Source organism: Plecotus auritus (assembly GCF_963455305.1).
Source record: "Plecotus auritus genome assembly, chromosome: 2".
NCBI classification, from domain to species: domain Eukaryota; kingdom Metazoa; phylum Chordata; class Mammalia; order Chiroptera; family Vespertilionidae; genus Plecotus; species Plecotus auritus.
This window is the reverse complement of record NC_137771.1, coordinates 139715133-139731021: the sequence shown is the minus strand read 5'-3', so window position 1 is coordinate 139731021 and position 15889 is coordinate 139715133. Positions and strand designations below refer to the sequence as shown.

Below are 15889 nucleotides of genomic sequence, written 5' to 3'. Positions count from 1 at the left end.
ATGATAGCAGGCTTCTTATTTCTACTTTAAAGAAATGCTTTTAATATTTCACCATTGAATATGAAGTTTATAGGTGTGTTGGGTGTTTATATACATTTATCAGACATACATATTTCTATGTATGATGTGCTAAGAAAATATTTTAACTTAAAATGTTTGTTTTTTTCTGCATTTATTGAGATTGCCTTTTTTATTTTCTATCTATTAATGTTGTGACTTTCCTGGATGTTAAATATTGAACCAACTTTGCATGCTTGGAATAAACTAACTTGGGTATGATAATGTATCATTTTTAATACATTGCTATGTATGGCTTTAAAATTACTCCAGTGTTATTGAAAATGTATTCATATGTTACATTGACCTCTAATTTTGCTTTTTGATAATATTCTTGTGTGGGTTGGTGTCAAGATATCACTTGCCTCATGAGTTAGGTGTGTTTCTTTTTCTCCCCTTCTGCAAGTTTGTATAAGATAAGTACTACTCAGACAGCTATTACACAATTATGTAATTATATTTCTTCTTACTTTAGGATAGATATTGTATTTTTAAACTTTTTTAAAGACAGTATCTGGGCCAATGACAAATTTTATAAGTTGAATTTGTTCTTCAAAACCTATCAAAAACCCATCCTATCTAAAGTTATTGATGGAGTACACAACACATTATTTCATGTTGAAGAAATAAGAGAATACGTAAAAGTAGCACTTCCTGCCTTACCTTTTTTCATATATTAAGTAGAGATTGTCTTAGTTTTGCTATGTGGGCGCTTAGAATGAGTTGGCTTCAACTGATTTACCAAATTACGGTCCTGAACACAGAGTTTCCAAAATTGATTATCCTAACAAACTATTTCTGTGCATTATTAATAAAATAAGTATAACTATATATTGTCTATTAAGATTATGACATGGGGTGTAGTGCCCTTGAGACAAGTGCAGAAAAAGCCTTTTAAGAGAAGCAAAGAGAAAATAGCAAGAATTTGGCATTGTCTCTAAAAATAACATCTTATTCCAGTAATGTTTTCTTATCATATGTGGAGCAGATAGAAAGGTGGAATCAAATAACTATTTTTTTTTTTTGTAAAGTGGATTCTCACACCAATACAGAAATGTTTGACTTATTAAAAAAATAATCTTAATGTTATGGTTATGGCATTCTTTAGTAATGCAAGTTTATAGTTAAGTACATTATTATTACTTTTTAAAATTTTCAGTAAATAATTCCTCCCCAAATAACAACAATAAAAAAACCCACATCAATCTTATCTATATAATTTTTTTCTATTTTACTAAGTGAAAAGTGGCCAATGGAGGTCTTCTTGGAGTCTGAACATCATTTGACTAATGGTGTGATGGCAGAAATCTCAAACATTTGCTTAAAGCAAATTCCATCTTTTTGAACCTCAACTAAAATTGATAACACATGTTAGTGCCAAGCTCTGAGCAGAGACTGTGCCCCCACCTTTCTGCTACTTTGAGATCAGAGACTCTCACCTTCTCTTGTTTAAGACTATCAGGCTCAAAATGTACCATTAAAATTGTTTATGGCTCAATTTAAATAAATGAAAATATAACGATCAGATAAAGGGCTTTCTCGAAATGAGCTGAAAATTATACATTATAATAGACCTGGTGCTTCAAAGCACAATTAATAGCAATAATAAAAAGGTATTTTTGAGTAAAAATAAAATGAATTGTTTTCAAGCATTTACTTCTACACTCCCAAGATTAACTGGTAAAACCTCAAGCTCGCCAGAAGTGGGTAATTTAGATTTTTATAGCTCTATTCCACTTAACAATGCATTTCTACATAATCTTATTTGATCTTTAAAGTATCTGGAAATAGTAAAATAGAAATGCTACTTCCATGTTACAATTGAAGAAAGTGAGTCTCTGTGAGTGGTCTGATATGCAGATGTCTCATAACCAGTAGGGTTGAGTAAGACCTTGAACTTTGACCTGATTTTTAATCTAGATACCAATTATATCTCTTCTTTAAATGGTGTTTTGTTCATTAAATTTTAAGCTCTGCATCACTCTTGCTGTGTGTATGTGTGTATTTGGACTTTGAAGGTAGATTGTTTTATCCTTTATATAGTCTCAGGAAACAAAGAAAATAATATAAGTGGATTGAATAACTTATTCTGGTGACAAAATTGTCTTACTCATATGTTAAAAGCAATGCATTACCTTTTTTCTAAGGCATTTCTATTTTCTCTCAGTTACAGGTGCCAGACTTAGAGCTTTTACATATGCCAGTAAAGGAGCTCAAAATCTAATTCTCAGACTGCTACTCTGTTATGCTTGCACTATATGAGATGACTGGGATTTATACAGTCAGATTTGGCAGCTTCTTACATGTCTATTTGACCAGGGAGATATATCAAATTTAGAACTTTTACCCTAAGAATAAGGTAGTTACAATCCATATTGGAATGTCACAGAATCAGGTTTGAATAAGGTATTAAAAGCATACTATTGACAATATTTAAAGGTCATTTTTTTTCTTAATCTTTTCCCCCTGAATTTTGGTCTTAGGGATTGTTTTATGGATTTCTTTGCCAGGTGATTATAATTCATATTTGATTATTTCATTTTTATATCTAAAGAAAACCTGCTACAATTATTATAGCTTAATGTTACTTACCATTCAGTAAACAAATTTACAGAAAGCAGCTAGCAAAATATAACAACTTGTTTTTAAAAATTCTTAACACTGGAAGCAAAAAATCAACTCTTGTTAATATACGAGAGCTTATCAATAAGCTTAAATTTAAACCTAATTTTTACTTTCATAGTTACTTGCATCTTGTGTTTACATAGTTGTAGGTGTTGGAGAAATTAGGTGCCCATGTTAAAATGGAATCACTTTCTCCATTACTCCCGGCGTGCTACAAGCAGCTTCACAATTCTACTCTAAAACATGAATTCAGTTAAATGAACCAACACTGAATACCTATTGGCAGAAAACTAGGGTGTTTTTTAAAAATTCACTCATTCAATCAATCAAGCAAGCAAGCACTCTTTTATTTCCTAACATTAGTCAATTAAGTACCTATTATGATTCAGGTTCTGTTTAAGTCGCTAATTATCAAATAACATGGATCTTGCCTCCAGTGAGAGTTTACATTTGTTTTAAGCATTAATGGTTATTAATTGGCCACTGAAAGTTTTTGAAGTTTGAGGGATGCCCTGTTATGTTCAAGTTTTAGGGAAGATAAATAATTATATATATATATATATATATATATATATATATATATATATATATATATATATCAAATACAATGATAAAAAGTAGAAACATATTTTTGCCTAGAGTTAGTGATAGAGGTGAAACCAACAGACCAAGTTACCAATGTCACATCTAGAACTTTCCAATTAGACAATCTACTTGTTCTTTAGTTACCATTTGTTCAACTGTAAAATTGTAATATACCTAATTCACAGTATAGTAGTAAGAAAAAATAATCTCCACACTACAATGTTGGACATATAATAGCCAACTCAGAAAGAAAAACTTGTAAAAATTGAGAGTTGAACGAAGAATGGTTATATAAGTTTAAATGTGTGTCCTCTCCCAGCGGGGTAAAGGATATGAAGCACAACCACTTTGTAAGGAAGCTATGGAGAAACATAAATGACTGATTATTAAAACACCACTGAGATATCATCTCATTCCATGGATATTAAGTAGTTTGGTCTTACCCTGAAGGAACAAAGGATTCATACATTTTCCTAATCTGTACTACTACGAAAAGTGTTTTGATTTTAATTAAAAAAATTTAAAAGTCTTTTTGTCAGAAAATATTTCAGTGTTACTAGTAGTATGGCCTAATTTTCAGTAGTACAGAGAAAAAAAATGATTCTTATGTGACTTAATGTGGGCTTACATGTTATGGTTAAGTTCTTACATTGCTAAATTATTAATCCCATTTATTATATAAGAAAACTATAAAGGATATCAAAATATATTTTGATTATTCCATGCTTTTCTGAGGAAGGAACTGCTGTTTTAGTCACACTAAAATGAGAATAGTTATTAGTGCCATTAAGAAAGTGCTCTGCATAGTGTTAAAGAAAAATATCATTGTGAAAAATATAATATGTAATGTCTATTGGTAACCACAGAATATATAAATGTGGTGCCAATCAATTATCCTCTAATGGATGCCAAATTCCCTGCCATGTTGTCTTTCATTCTAAAGAGTTTACTGCCAATTTAACTTATTCTTCATTTTGTGCTCTAAAATCTTAAGGAACAAGAAAAAATTCCAGAGCATTCTCAAGAGCTTTTCGTTGGGATTGGAGCCAAAAATCACATAGTTGTCTCATGGGATTCCTTTAGAGTCTGGCTGGAGAAACCATCAAGGAAATAAGTTCAGATCTCTATCACAGGCTGTGAGCTAGAGCTTCCCCAGACAAGTCAAGAAGCCACGTGGGACTGTAGATTAGAATTATTGAAATCCACAGAGAACAGAGAAAAGGCATTGGTTCTAAAGTGATCCCAACCTTCATAGCTCAGAAGTGTTCCGCAAACTCCCATAATTTCCTTAAAGCCGGGGGTTTTGGTGGGTAAGGACTTGGAAGCTTAAATGAAGGTGGTGAGTAATAAAATAAAAGGCAGCTAGCTGTGAGTTCCTGACAATTTCTATCAAAATTGAAACATTGCTTTTTCTTGCTACTCGACATAACAGAAATTTCTCCAAAATTCACTTCTTCCCTGTCTTTTAATCAGCGTGTATTAATGTCCAGTTTTTAGCTTCTAAATTTTTTTAAAGCTTTTTAAGATCACTGTCAATATAATGCTAGTTAAATATTTTTGCTCTCTTGTCAAATAAAGACATGTTAATCTTAAACTGGTCTTTTTGTTAGGACATTTAGATACTTATGAAAAAAAAATCAAATTTCTTAAATGACTGAGTTCAGGTTTAAATGACCTCTGCTCAACATACACAAAAGTTGATCTTACGACTTTACTTACTTTTAGTGACAACTCCCTCCAGCCTAATGATATTGGGATGGTCAAATTGTCCCATAATGCTTGCTTCTCCCAGGAAGTCTCTCCTTTGCTTTTCAGTGTAGCCCACTTTCAAGGTCTTGATGGCCACTGAAATCTCTTTTTTTGATGGGAGTTTTAAGCGACCGCTGCACACCTCTCCAAATTCACCTGTTAGAATGCAGAAGAATGAACCCCAACAAAAATCTCTATATATATAAAGCCAGCAATGGAATGCCGTAACAACCGGAATGACCGGTCACTATGACACCCACTGTGGCCAGCGAACTGGCCCGATGGGGGGGGGCAGCAGCCAACCTTCTGCAGCCCCTTCCCCCAGCTAGCCCTGCCCCTGATGGACCCCCACCACCCCAATTGCCCAATGGCCCCTCCCCCCAGCCAGCTCCGCCCCCAATTGGCAACCCCACTCTGGTCAGGGTCAGGGCCAGCTGGCCAACCATCCATGGCCCCTCCTCCAGGCCACTGACCCCCAATCAGCCCCCCTTACCCCATTCAGGGGCAGGGCCCGCAGGCCAATTTCCCACGACCCCTCCCCTCAGCTGGCTCGGCCCTGATCCAGCCCCAATCAAGGCAGGCCAGCCAGCCAACCTCCCGCCATCTCCTCCTCCTGACAGGACTGGCCCTGATCCGCCGATTGGGCCCAGCCGGCCAGACCCCAATTGTGCATGAATTGGTGCACTGGGCCTCTAGTCATATAATAAAAAATCAGTAGAGAACAATTCTTTCCTTTTAATAATTGTATTCAAATATTTGCACCTTGGGTCTGTAAGATGTACACTGTATGCCTTCAAATTATTTTGGAAGCTGGTAATCTGAGCCTCCCTAAGAAGCCCCAGGACATCCACACTCTAGTAGTAAATGGACCTTGTGACAAGCCTCATATATTTTTAAGAAGCACACTGTGAATAATGTAATATGAAAGAATATGGGACAGTTGAAAGCTGTATCTATTAGACTTTTTACTCCTTGTTCTCATAGCTACCATTTCCTCAGAGTAATCAACAGACCATCACAAGCATGGGTTGAGCATTGATTGAAATTTCAGATGTCTCTAACTATTCTGTTTTTACTAAGAGGGCCAATTTAACTATATGCTTGGACTCTCTGAAAATGAAACCATCTGCTATCAATTCATTTTATTAGAGTATCAGCATATTGCATTATTGACAAACTGTTATAAAGTTCTCTGGGCTTCTGGAAGGAGAACAATAATATAACAACTTCAAATAAAAGATACCACATTTTATTTTGCCCTGTTTGGTGTGGCTCAGTTGGTTGGGTGTTGTCCAGTACACCAAAAAGTCACCAGTTCAAATCCTGGTCAGGACACATGACTAGGTTACAGGTTCAATCCCCAGTAAGGGGTGCGCAGGAGGCAGCCAATATTTCTTCTGACATCAATCCTTCTCTCTCTCTTCCTATTTCTGCCTCTCTCTCTAAAATCAATTTTTAAAAATTGAAAAATTAATAAAAAAATGATACCACATTTTTATCTATGGAATCACTGTATTTTTTAGATTCAATAAAAACTTTCTTAAATGAATAATCCATACTTTGTTGAATATAAAGTGTTGCTGATTTTAAATAGTCTAATGTAATTGGTAAAAAATTACCCAGAACTAGTTTGAGCACTATCTTCATAACCATTGTTTGTGAGATTTGTTCTTTCAGCAGATTTTTAGCTTCTGGAGAGCAGAGACCTTTTACATTCTTTCTTTGTCCCCACTGCTGCCAAAGTAGTAGCCACAAAGTAGTGCCATACATATAATGTTTCATATTCACAGAAGAAATCTTAATATTGTGTAAATTATTAGACATTTAAAGTCTTTTTAAAATATCAAATAAGATATTTTACAAAGATTCAGTACATGTGCAATTTTGACAAAGATTCAGTACATGCTCAATTTTCAGAATGTGTGTGGAATGTAGTCATATTTTTGGTCCAACCTCCTCCCTGTGAGTTTTTGTACAAGCTCCATGCCCCAATGGTCAACCAGAAAGAAGGTGTCAAGAAGTGAGCTGTTTTTTCTCTATTTGTTGTCCAAGTAAGTAGCTTTTCCCCCAGAAACAGCAAGCGGCCCTATCGACTTCGTAACTCCAGCACTAAAAATGACTTGCTTCTGTCCAGGAAGCTCTAAACTGACCAGACTTGACGTTTTCTTAGGAATCCAGTCTTGCCCCTATTTTTAAAACCATGACATGCTGCAACTTGTTAAAGTTACTTAAGGTCCAAGAAGCAGTTAGTCAGACATTATTTAATAAATACTCATCAATTGGCACCATTATGACAGACACCGTGAACAACGCAGATGTAATGGTAAAGAAGGCAGATCTAATTTCTCCCCTTGAGGAAGTGCAGAGAAGATAGCAATAACTGTAGCCAGCATGTTCCATAGGATTATAGGGAGAATTAGGGGCACAACTTGAGACCGTTCACTGATCCTTTTAAATCCAAGGGAAAATGTGTTATAGATATATGAGTATTAGGAGGAGAAATTACGATGCAAATTAATCAAGAATTTAGAATTTGTAAGCAAGAGTAAGAATTTATTTCCTTGTACAGAACCATAAGAACATTGCCAGAGCTCCAGTTTCCTTTGTGTAAGCATTAATTTTGAGCAAACCTTATAAGAAGCATTTATAATGAATTTTCATTTTCTGAAAGTTCTGCCGTTATCATAAGTCAACATGGTGTAATACACTGTGTTCTAAATTTGGATGTCATCACCACTTATTCTAAGTGACATGTCACTTGTCAGATTACAGGCCAGACAGTACAGAGCTGTGGGACGGAGCATGGATTCTGGAACTACATTGTCTATGGGGTAATTCTGCCATTGTCACTTATTAGCTGTATGATTTTAAGTGAGTGTCTTAACCTCTCTGTGCCTTTTTCTCCTTATCTATAAGAAGACCAAGTGTGTCTCTAATAATGTTTTTGTGCAGTTAAAGGAATTAATGTATGTGAAGCACTTAAGAGAGTACCAGACACATAGTAAATGCTAAGTGTTAGTCACTATTTTCCTGAGTTCAAACTTACCTTAAGAAGAATAAATTATCAATTTACCTCTCAAGAGTTAGATCAAATCAAAGAATAAATATAAAAGTGCTTTTACCACTTCAAATATTGTTTAAATGTAAGAAGAGATGGTTGTGACGATGAGTGTGATAGCAAAATTAATGTCATATTGGACGAGTATTTGTAAAGGACAGTATTTTGTAAAAGTACCCCTCACTAGGGAGACCAAAGGGAAGAGTTTAAATTTCAAGTAGACCACTTAGAGTTTCTTTCTATGTTCTCATTGCGATATCTGTACATATACATCAACCTTCAAAATTCAGAAAATGGTGTTTTAGTAATGCTAATTTATAAAAATTTCAAAATTTAGAAATGTGATTATTTCATCAGGTAGATATTAGAAATATTTACTTAATTCTCTTTAAAATAATTTAAAAGAACTCTTAAAATTTGAACAAAGACTGGGCAAATGCAATGTCTGATCTTTCTATTTAGCCCAGTTTTATGTGGCCGTATTCAATTAACTTTGCATCTATAAGAAAGGAAATTTAGGTTCTGTTATTTCTATGTAAAAGCACAGTTACAGGAGGGTCACTTAGAAAGATACTGCTTGGTTTTTTAATTCAATAAGTGCAGCATTATTTGTCTTTTGAAAGGAAGTGTGATTTATGAGAATTAAAATACTGTTTTCTGATTTAAGATGCACTATGCAAAATTGCTCAAAGTAAATTTTCTTACACTAATTTCTTTTAAAATAGAGGAAACATGTACTTTAAGTAGAATGACTCTCTGCACTAGCTTCAAAGCCCATTCTCCTTCTAGTGTTTTAATAAAAAATCATAATAAAAATACATAAGAAACAAGTTGGTATGTCAGCTAAGTACTATACACAAATAATCAAATTAATCCTCACAAATATCTAGAAAAAGTGTATTGTGATAATCAATGTGCAGCATGGACTTTGAAGTTGAAAAGTACAAGTTTTCAATTTTGTTTTCCTAATTAATAGCTATGTGACCAGGGACCATTCAAACGTTCAGCTTTTGTTACCTCATCTGGTGAAATTAAGATACCAATACTTATCTACATGTGAATACTTAAATACATGTGAATGCTTAGCATAGACTATGAGTTAAATAAATATACTCTACCTTTATAAAATCTCAGTATTTAATCTTTGAAATGATAATTAGATTGGGGAATAAAATTAGGAATTTCTATTATACCCATTTCTTTGTATATAAAATCTCTGACTGAAAATTAGAGAATTAGCCCACAATTATAGAGTCTTTCTGTATATGTCATTGATTGGGAAAGTTCTGTAATTGACCAAGATATTCAACCCTTTTAAGAATACAAGATTGACCCTAGCCGGTTGCTCAGTGGTTAGAGCGTCGGCCTGCGGATTAAAGGGTCCCAGGTTTGATTCCCACCAAGGGCACATGCCTGGGTTGTGGGCTTGATCCCCAGTAGGGGGCGTGCAGGAGACAGCCGATCAATGATTCTCTCTCATCATTGGTGTTTCTATCTCTCTCTCCCTCTCCCTTCCTCTCTGAAATCAATAAAGAAACATATTTAAAAAAAAGAATACAAGATTGTTGCTAATCAATTTAGCACAACTATTCATCTTTTATGTACAACCTTATTTGTAAAAGTTAAAAAGTATTTAGAAACTGGATGAGTGGATGAAAGAAAGTTGGCCATGAGTAGATTGTTATTGTAGTTGTTGTGGAAATGGGTACATGATAGTTCATTATACTCTTGCACATTTTCATCTATTTTTGTAGATATTTAAAATTTTACAATAAAATATTTCAAAATCTTGATTTCACAATTTATAATTGGTAATGCCAAGCCTTTTACACTGAAGTCTTCCAGGACAAGCATAACTGACCTTGAAGATATACCTATTTGCAAACAAAACAGGCATTGCTTTATTGCCATTAATGTGGCAAATGACAATATTGGCTTCAGAACCCTGAAAATGGAGCATATGTCTAATTTTTTTTACAAATATGTTTGAAGAGAAAAAGAAAAAAAGAGGATCTGTCCTAATCTTTAATCAGGAATTATTGAGTGAGTATAGTAGGCTTTCCCTTTATCTCATTTATCAGATACCATTTTTTAATGAGTGTGCTTTGTTTCACACCGCCGTGAAATAGATCTCTGGCTTTTTGAATCGCATCTGCCTATGTACGCTTTAACTTATGAGGAGGGTCTCAGATTTCAATGCCCTATGTGTCTGTCTGGCTTTCTGGACCTTGGCTGAGAATAGTGGGTTTTTCCTCCTGGCCAGTTGAGCACTCAAAGTACGTGTGTTGCATATGCTACTGCCGCTTCCATGATGGAGAAGAATGCACTCTCCTGGGGCAACATTCAACAGTGACCAGAAGCCTCTGCGCCATACAGCAGTACACAAAGCAGAAGTGCACAAATGAAAGAATGAGCGATACAGAACTCTTGTAACTGGATTAGATGTATGGTGACGGTTCATCCTTCAGTCTCAGATTACGAAAAGAGAAGTCACTCTAGTTTGCTTTTATGAATCACTAACTGAATATTTTAATACGTTATATTGATTTCATAGAGAGGGAGGGAGAGGGAGCGATAGACATCTATGAGAGAGAAACATCAATCAGCTATCTCCTGCACGTCCTCCACCCAGGATCAAGCCCACAACTTGGGCATGTACCCTGATGAGGGATCAAACCTTCAACCTCCTGGTGCATGGGAAGATGCTCAACCAACTGAGCAATGCTGGCCAGGCACTAGATGAATATTTTAATATTGCCTACACGTGTGACTTTTAAGATGATACAACATTGAGAAAATTAGAAGATAATTTTTTTTTACAATTTTATAATACATCATCTGTATATTGCATTGTGTGTTCACCACCTCAAATTCCCTTCTAGAAGAGAAAAGTTAGTAAATTATCATTTTGTTGAGATAATGTGAATTACTCTGATTGTCCTGGAAAATAGGAAATACTGCTTGCGTTCTAAATACTGCTTTGGTGTATAGGAAAAAAAAAAAAAAACACAGCAGAGGACATTAGATGCCCATTTGTATAAAGAAGCATCAGTCATAAATATACTACGACAGAAAATGTGTTCTGATGTATTACAGATAATTCAATAAGCTAATTTTTCAGTCTATTTCCCACATCAAAATAACTAGTTTGTGAGGTTTTTTAAGACCAATATTGAAGAATGAGATGATGGTATAAAACCATTAATGCACATTATTGTTTATTTTTACTTTGTAGTAGTAGTTTTGTTCAAATGCATACTGCATGTACTGTGTATGTTCATATGTTATGTCTCAGTGTGTAAAATAGTTATTTTATAACTTTCTATAATTTTATTAAAAATATGCAACAGCTGTTAATAATCACTCAAAGGGTATTTATGAATTTATGGTATAGCAAAATTACTGATTAGAAAAAGAGATTTCTATATGAAAACAAGCTTTGACACAAATAAATTAATAGTTTATAAAGTTACAGGCAACCATTAAAATGGAGCACTTCACATTATTTAAACTACTCAAACTAATTGTCATGAAATTTGTGTTTTAGAATGTTTCGTTTATGATATTTTGTGTTGTCTATTTTTTAAATTCTGAAGAGGATTCTAAAATTACCTTTTTTCTACAAATCCCAAATTCCACTTAGTGGGCTTAAAGTAAAACACACTTTTATCCTATTATCCCTATTTAGCTTAATGGTCTTTGTGACACATGATCAGCGTAGCCCTGGGAAGACTGAGCTGTTGCTGCTGCCGCCTCTGAAATTCAATAAATAAAAAGCTGGCCTGTGGTCTGTGAGTCTGTAGGTCTGGCACCTTTGAAATCATTACATTCCATTAAATACTCCATTTATTTGTTGCTTGCCTTTGATCATTAAGTCAGAAAATGTCCCTTTTCATAGCAATATACAGGTGGAGCAAAAGTGGGTTTACAGTTGTTTGTATAAAAATAATGCAATAATTAATAAATATTAATACAAGAATGAACTTTGTGTTTCACACACTCACAATTGTAAAACTCTTTTGCCACACCCTATGATTAGGCCTGAGAACCTGAGCAATTTCAAGGAGAATTCTTGTTTTCTTTTTTTTTAATCTTTATCTGAGGATGTTTACTGATTCTAGAGAGAGAGGAAGGGAGAGAACAGTGACCGGCTGCCTCCTGTACATCAGCTACCTGGATTCTAACCATGACCTAGGTATGAGCCTTGACAGTGAGCTGAACCCACAACCTTTTTGGTGTATGCGACAATGCTCCAACCAACTGAGCCACCCAGCCAGGGCATCAGGGAGAATTCTTATTCATAGTTGTAAACTTGTAACTGACATTGTAGGTTGGCAGTGAGATTTCTTGTGGTGGTTACCTGCTCCAACAACTTTGTCAATGGATATGTTGGTAGCGTCCAATTCCTTAGCAAACTCATGAACTGCTTGAGTAGGGTCTTCGTATGTATGTGGATCAACGTAAGTTCTGAGACCTGGAAGTTTTACTGTTTAAGGGAAGGATGAAGAAATATTATTGTAGCTAGGTTTATAAAACCTTGTTGAACAAATTTTATAACATTATTGGTTAAAACCAATCCCCATTATGATAAAGTGCACCAAACCTCAAATTTATTCTGAGATATCACAGAAATCAGCAAAGTGGTTGGACTAAGTACTGACAACTTAATAAAAAAAAATTCTCCATAATGAAATGTAAAGAGGAACCACAATGAGCTTTCTCTGTAAAAACACTAGAAGAAAAAAGGACATTGAAGGAGGGGGATCTTAAAAAGAAGATGGTTCAAAATTGTGTAGGTCCAGTAATTTCATAGTAGCATTAGTGAGCGAACCCTATTACCCATCACACCTTTATGATTCTACAAACAGTAACCAAGTATCTATTACAATGCCACATCTGACAATAAATAAAAGTGTATACAATATTTTCATAAGGTTGGATAAGTGCTGTAATACAGATAAATTAATTAAAGGATATAAAATGGTATGTCTTCTCTCAGATATTATTCTGCTTTTATTAAAATATGTTCACAATCAAAATCCCCCACAACAACTCTAGGTCTACTTTAAGCTGTGAATTGATGTATACATAATGTGGGTATTACATGTATTATAGTATATAGTAATATAGCATCAACTAAGTGAAATCTTATTGTGTAGCTTTTCAACATAAAGGTAAGGTAAGTATTTATATATAGGTTTAATAATGGTGCTAAGGAGGTAAATTCCAAACATAAATCATATTATAGCTTACTGAATATAAACCCCCTTTATAACTTATTTTATTATTCTAAATGTGGAATTTTCCATGATATTCTGCAATTAAAATAGCAAAGACAAAAGATATAAAAAACTCATTTTGGATTTGATTTAATATTAATTATATTCCTATCATTTGGAAAAATAGCTCATATTAAAAACAATTTGGAATGTTCAATATACTTTCCATGAAAGAAAACTAAGTTTTAAAAAGTAAACCTATTAAAGTACATAAACATGCTCTAACATTAAAGGAAATTGTAATTTAACTCCTATAGTATATGAATTGGCATTATTGGTTTTCCTTTTAATTTTAATAACATTGGTAAAAAGAATATATATACTAATACACACACACACATATATGTATATATATATGTATATATATGTGTGTATATATATATATATACACACATATATATATGACATTCTTTTAGCAAGGGACATGGTTGCTTAATGATGATATATTTTCTCAATGATCACACTAGAATATTAAATGATTATTTTATCCTAAAATAACAAAGAAAATAAGACTTTATCTTTTCAAAATAATTTTGTAATGAAAGACTGTTTTTGGCAAAATTGCAGCTGAACATTCTGTGGTAGTCAAACATTTCTTTGCGTCAGTGTGTATTTTGTACAGAAGAGGTGTGTAAACTGATGACAGCAACTGTTCTGAGAAACTTCAGCACACTGGACATTAGACCAGTGAGTCCAGGATTGCAGTTTGGCTGCAAAATGATCCGTTTGTGGACCTACAGTACAACTTCGGGAATTCCATGGTTACACCACATACTTTTTGCTTCTGTAAAGCTTCCATAGAGGTTTTAAGTAAATAATTATAGACATAAAATTTATTTTAAAAAAATGGTGACCAGAAGAGATGGGAGGTAAAAGTCTATTTTCCTCACTACTTCTTCAGATAATTGTGAGATAGCAAAATAGAAATGGGAGAGCAAGGGAGCAAGTGGAGGACCTAGGAGAAGAAAGCTCGTGAAAACTTGTTACTCAAGTGCCTATCTCCAGTGCCTGTTACGTAGTTAGTGCCCCTAAATGTCATCATTAGTATTTTCACAATTATTACTACCATTGAGGTTTCCTGGATACAGGGTTTGGGCTCAGAAATGCCCATTTCTTTTGAGCTCATAGATCAGTTCTTATGCTTTGCCATTATTATAAACATTATTGCTTCCTATAAAAACAGACAGCAGAGTGACTCTTTCTTATAGTGGTCCACTATAATTCATTACTACACTAAAACTACTCTTAGCATTATCTGTACTAAAACACTTTACCCTTAAAATAAGCAAACATATTATGAAAACCAATAATACTTTCAAACTATCATGCGAAGAAAAACTTTGGAGTAGGGAAAACAATAAAAGTAACCATAAACACTCTAAGAAATGTTAGGAAATAAAGCCTTGTCAGAATTTGTTTAAGTCAATTTGGTTACATTTTAATAAAGACTCACATCAAATGGAGGCTATGATTTATGATCAACCAGTTTTGTTTTTTCTCTAGTAATAGTAATAGCCTGATAAGAAAATGTTAACATCAGAAGAAAACCTAGCATATTTTCCAAGAAAAAAATTAAAAATATGGTTAAAAATTTATTCTGGTTAATGACTACAAATATCTTACCTGTTTTAACTTAAGGAAATAAATTTGTGAGAGATTTACTGACATCAGAATTTACAAAGAAGATTATGAAATGGATGATCAGAAACAATGTCTCAAATATTATAATGACACTGGATTTAAAAAGCCTTGAAATTGTGCTTTAGAGTGATCCCTCAATACCAATTAATCTGAACATTAAATAATCATTCCCAAATAAAACCAACTGATTCATTCTGATTAATTAAATTGAAGTATATAGCTTTCCATCCACATGACATTTAGGGAAACAATACAAATATGTGCGTGTGCGGGCGCGCGCGCGCGCGTACACACACACACACACACACACCCTCAAGTAAAATGACTTGTTCACTGTGGTAGTGTTGGCTGCTGATTTTTAACTGCTGACCTTAGAGATTCCAGGAATCAGGTGAGTCAGGATACAAGGCACATAATCCCCCCACACCAATAATTAAGGGCAACATACAGAGTAACTGGGCTGTGTCAAGAAAACCAGATAATAAACACATGCACACGTGTTAAGCTGCACTACTTTACAGCTCATTCTGTGCAAACACAATAATTTACATTTCCATTTTACCAGCATGAGTTGCCCTAAGGATAGCAAAAAAGTAGAAAGACTCAGCCAGAGAGGGCAATGGGACAGGATCTTAGGAGGTGAAACACATTTCTTTCCTTTTGAAGCTATATTATGGGATTTGTAACAAGGCTGAGGGGAATAGTTGATAGCTTGAGCTTTTTAAGGTAATACCAAATAAATGGTCTGAAATAAACCAGCTGTAGTATTAAGACGCAGAAAGCTTGTGGCATGCATATAAGTTACTTTGTGTCATTGCAGCTAGGATAAAATGCATTTCTTTTTTGTTTGTCTATCATAAGGATATTGTGCATTTGATGAAAATTAAAGTTTCAA

The 15889-nt window shown here is 34.1% G+C and overlaps 1 protein-coding gene across 1 annotated transcript in view; it reads right to left on the bottom strand.

Moving 5' to 3' along the window:
- The window catches only part of EPHA3 (EPH receptor A3), a 381007-nt gene that overhangs the window by 62211 nt on the left and 302907 nt on the right, over positions 1–15889 (bottom strand). The window contains exons 10-11 of the mRNA XM_080655998.1: positions 12435–12560; positions 4987–5172 (exon numbers count right to left, since the gene is read on the bottom strand). Of these exons, the coding sequence (XP_080512124.1) occupies positions 4987–5172; positions 12435–12560 (312 nt within the window). The remainder of the gene's footprint in view (positions 1–4986; positions 5173–12434; positions 12561–15889) is intronic.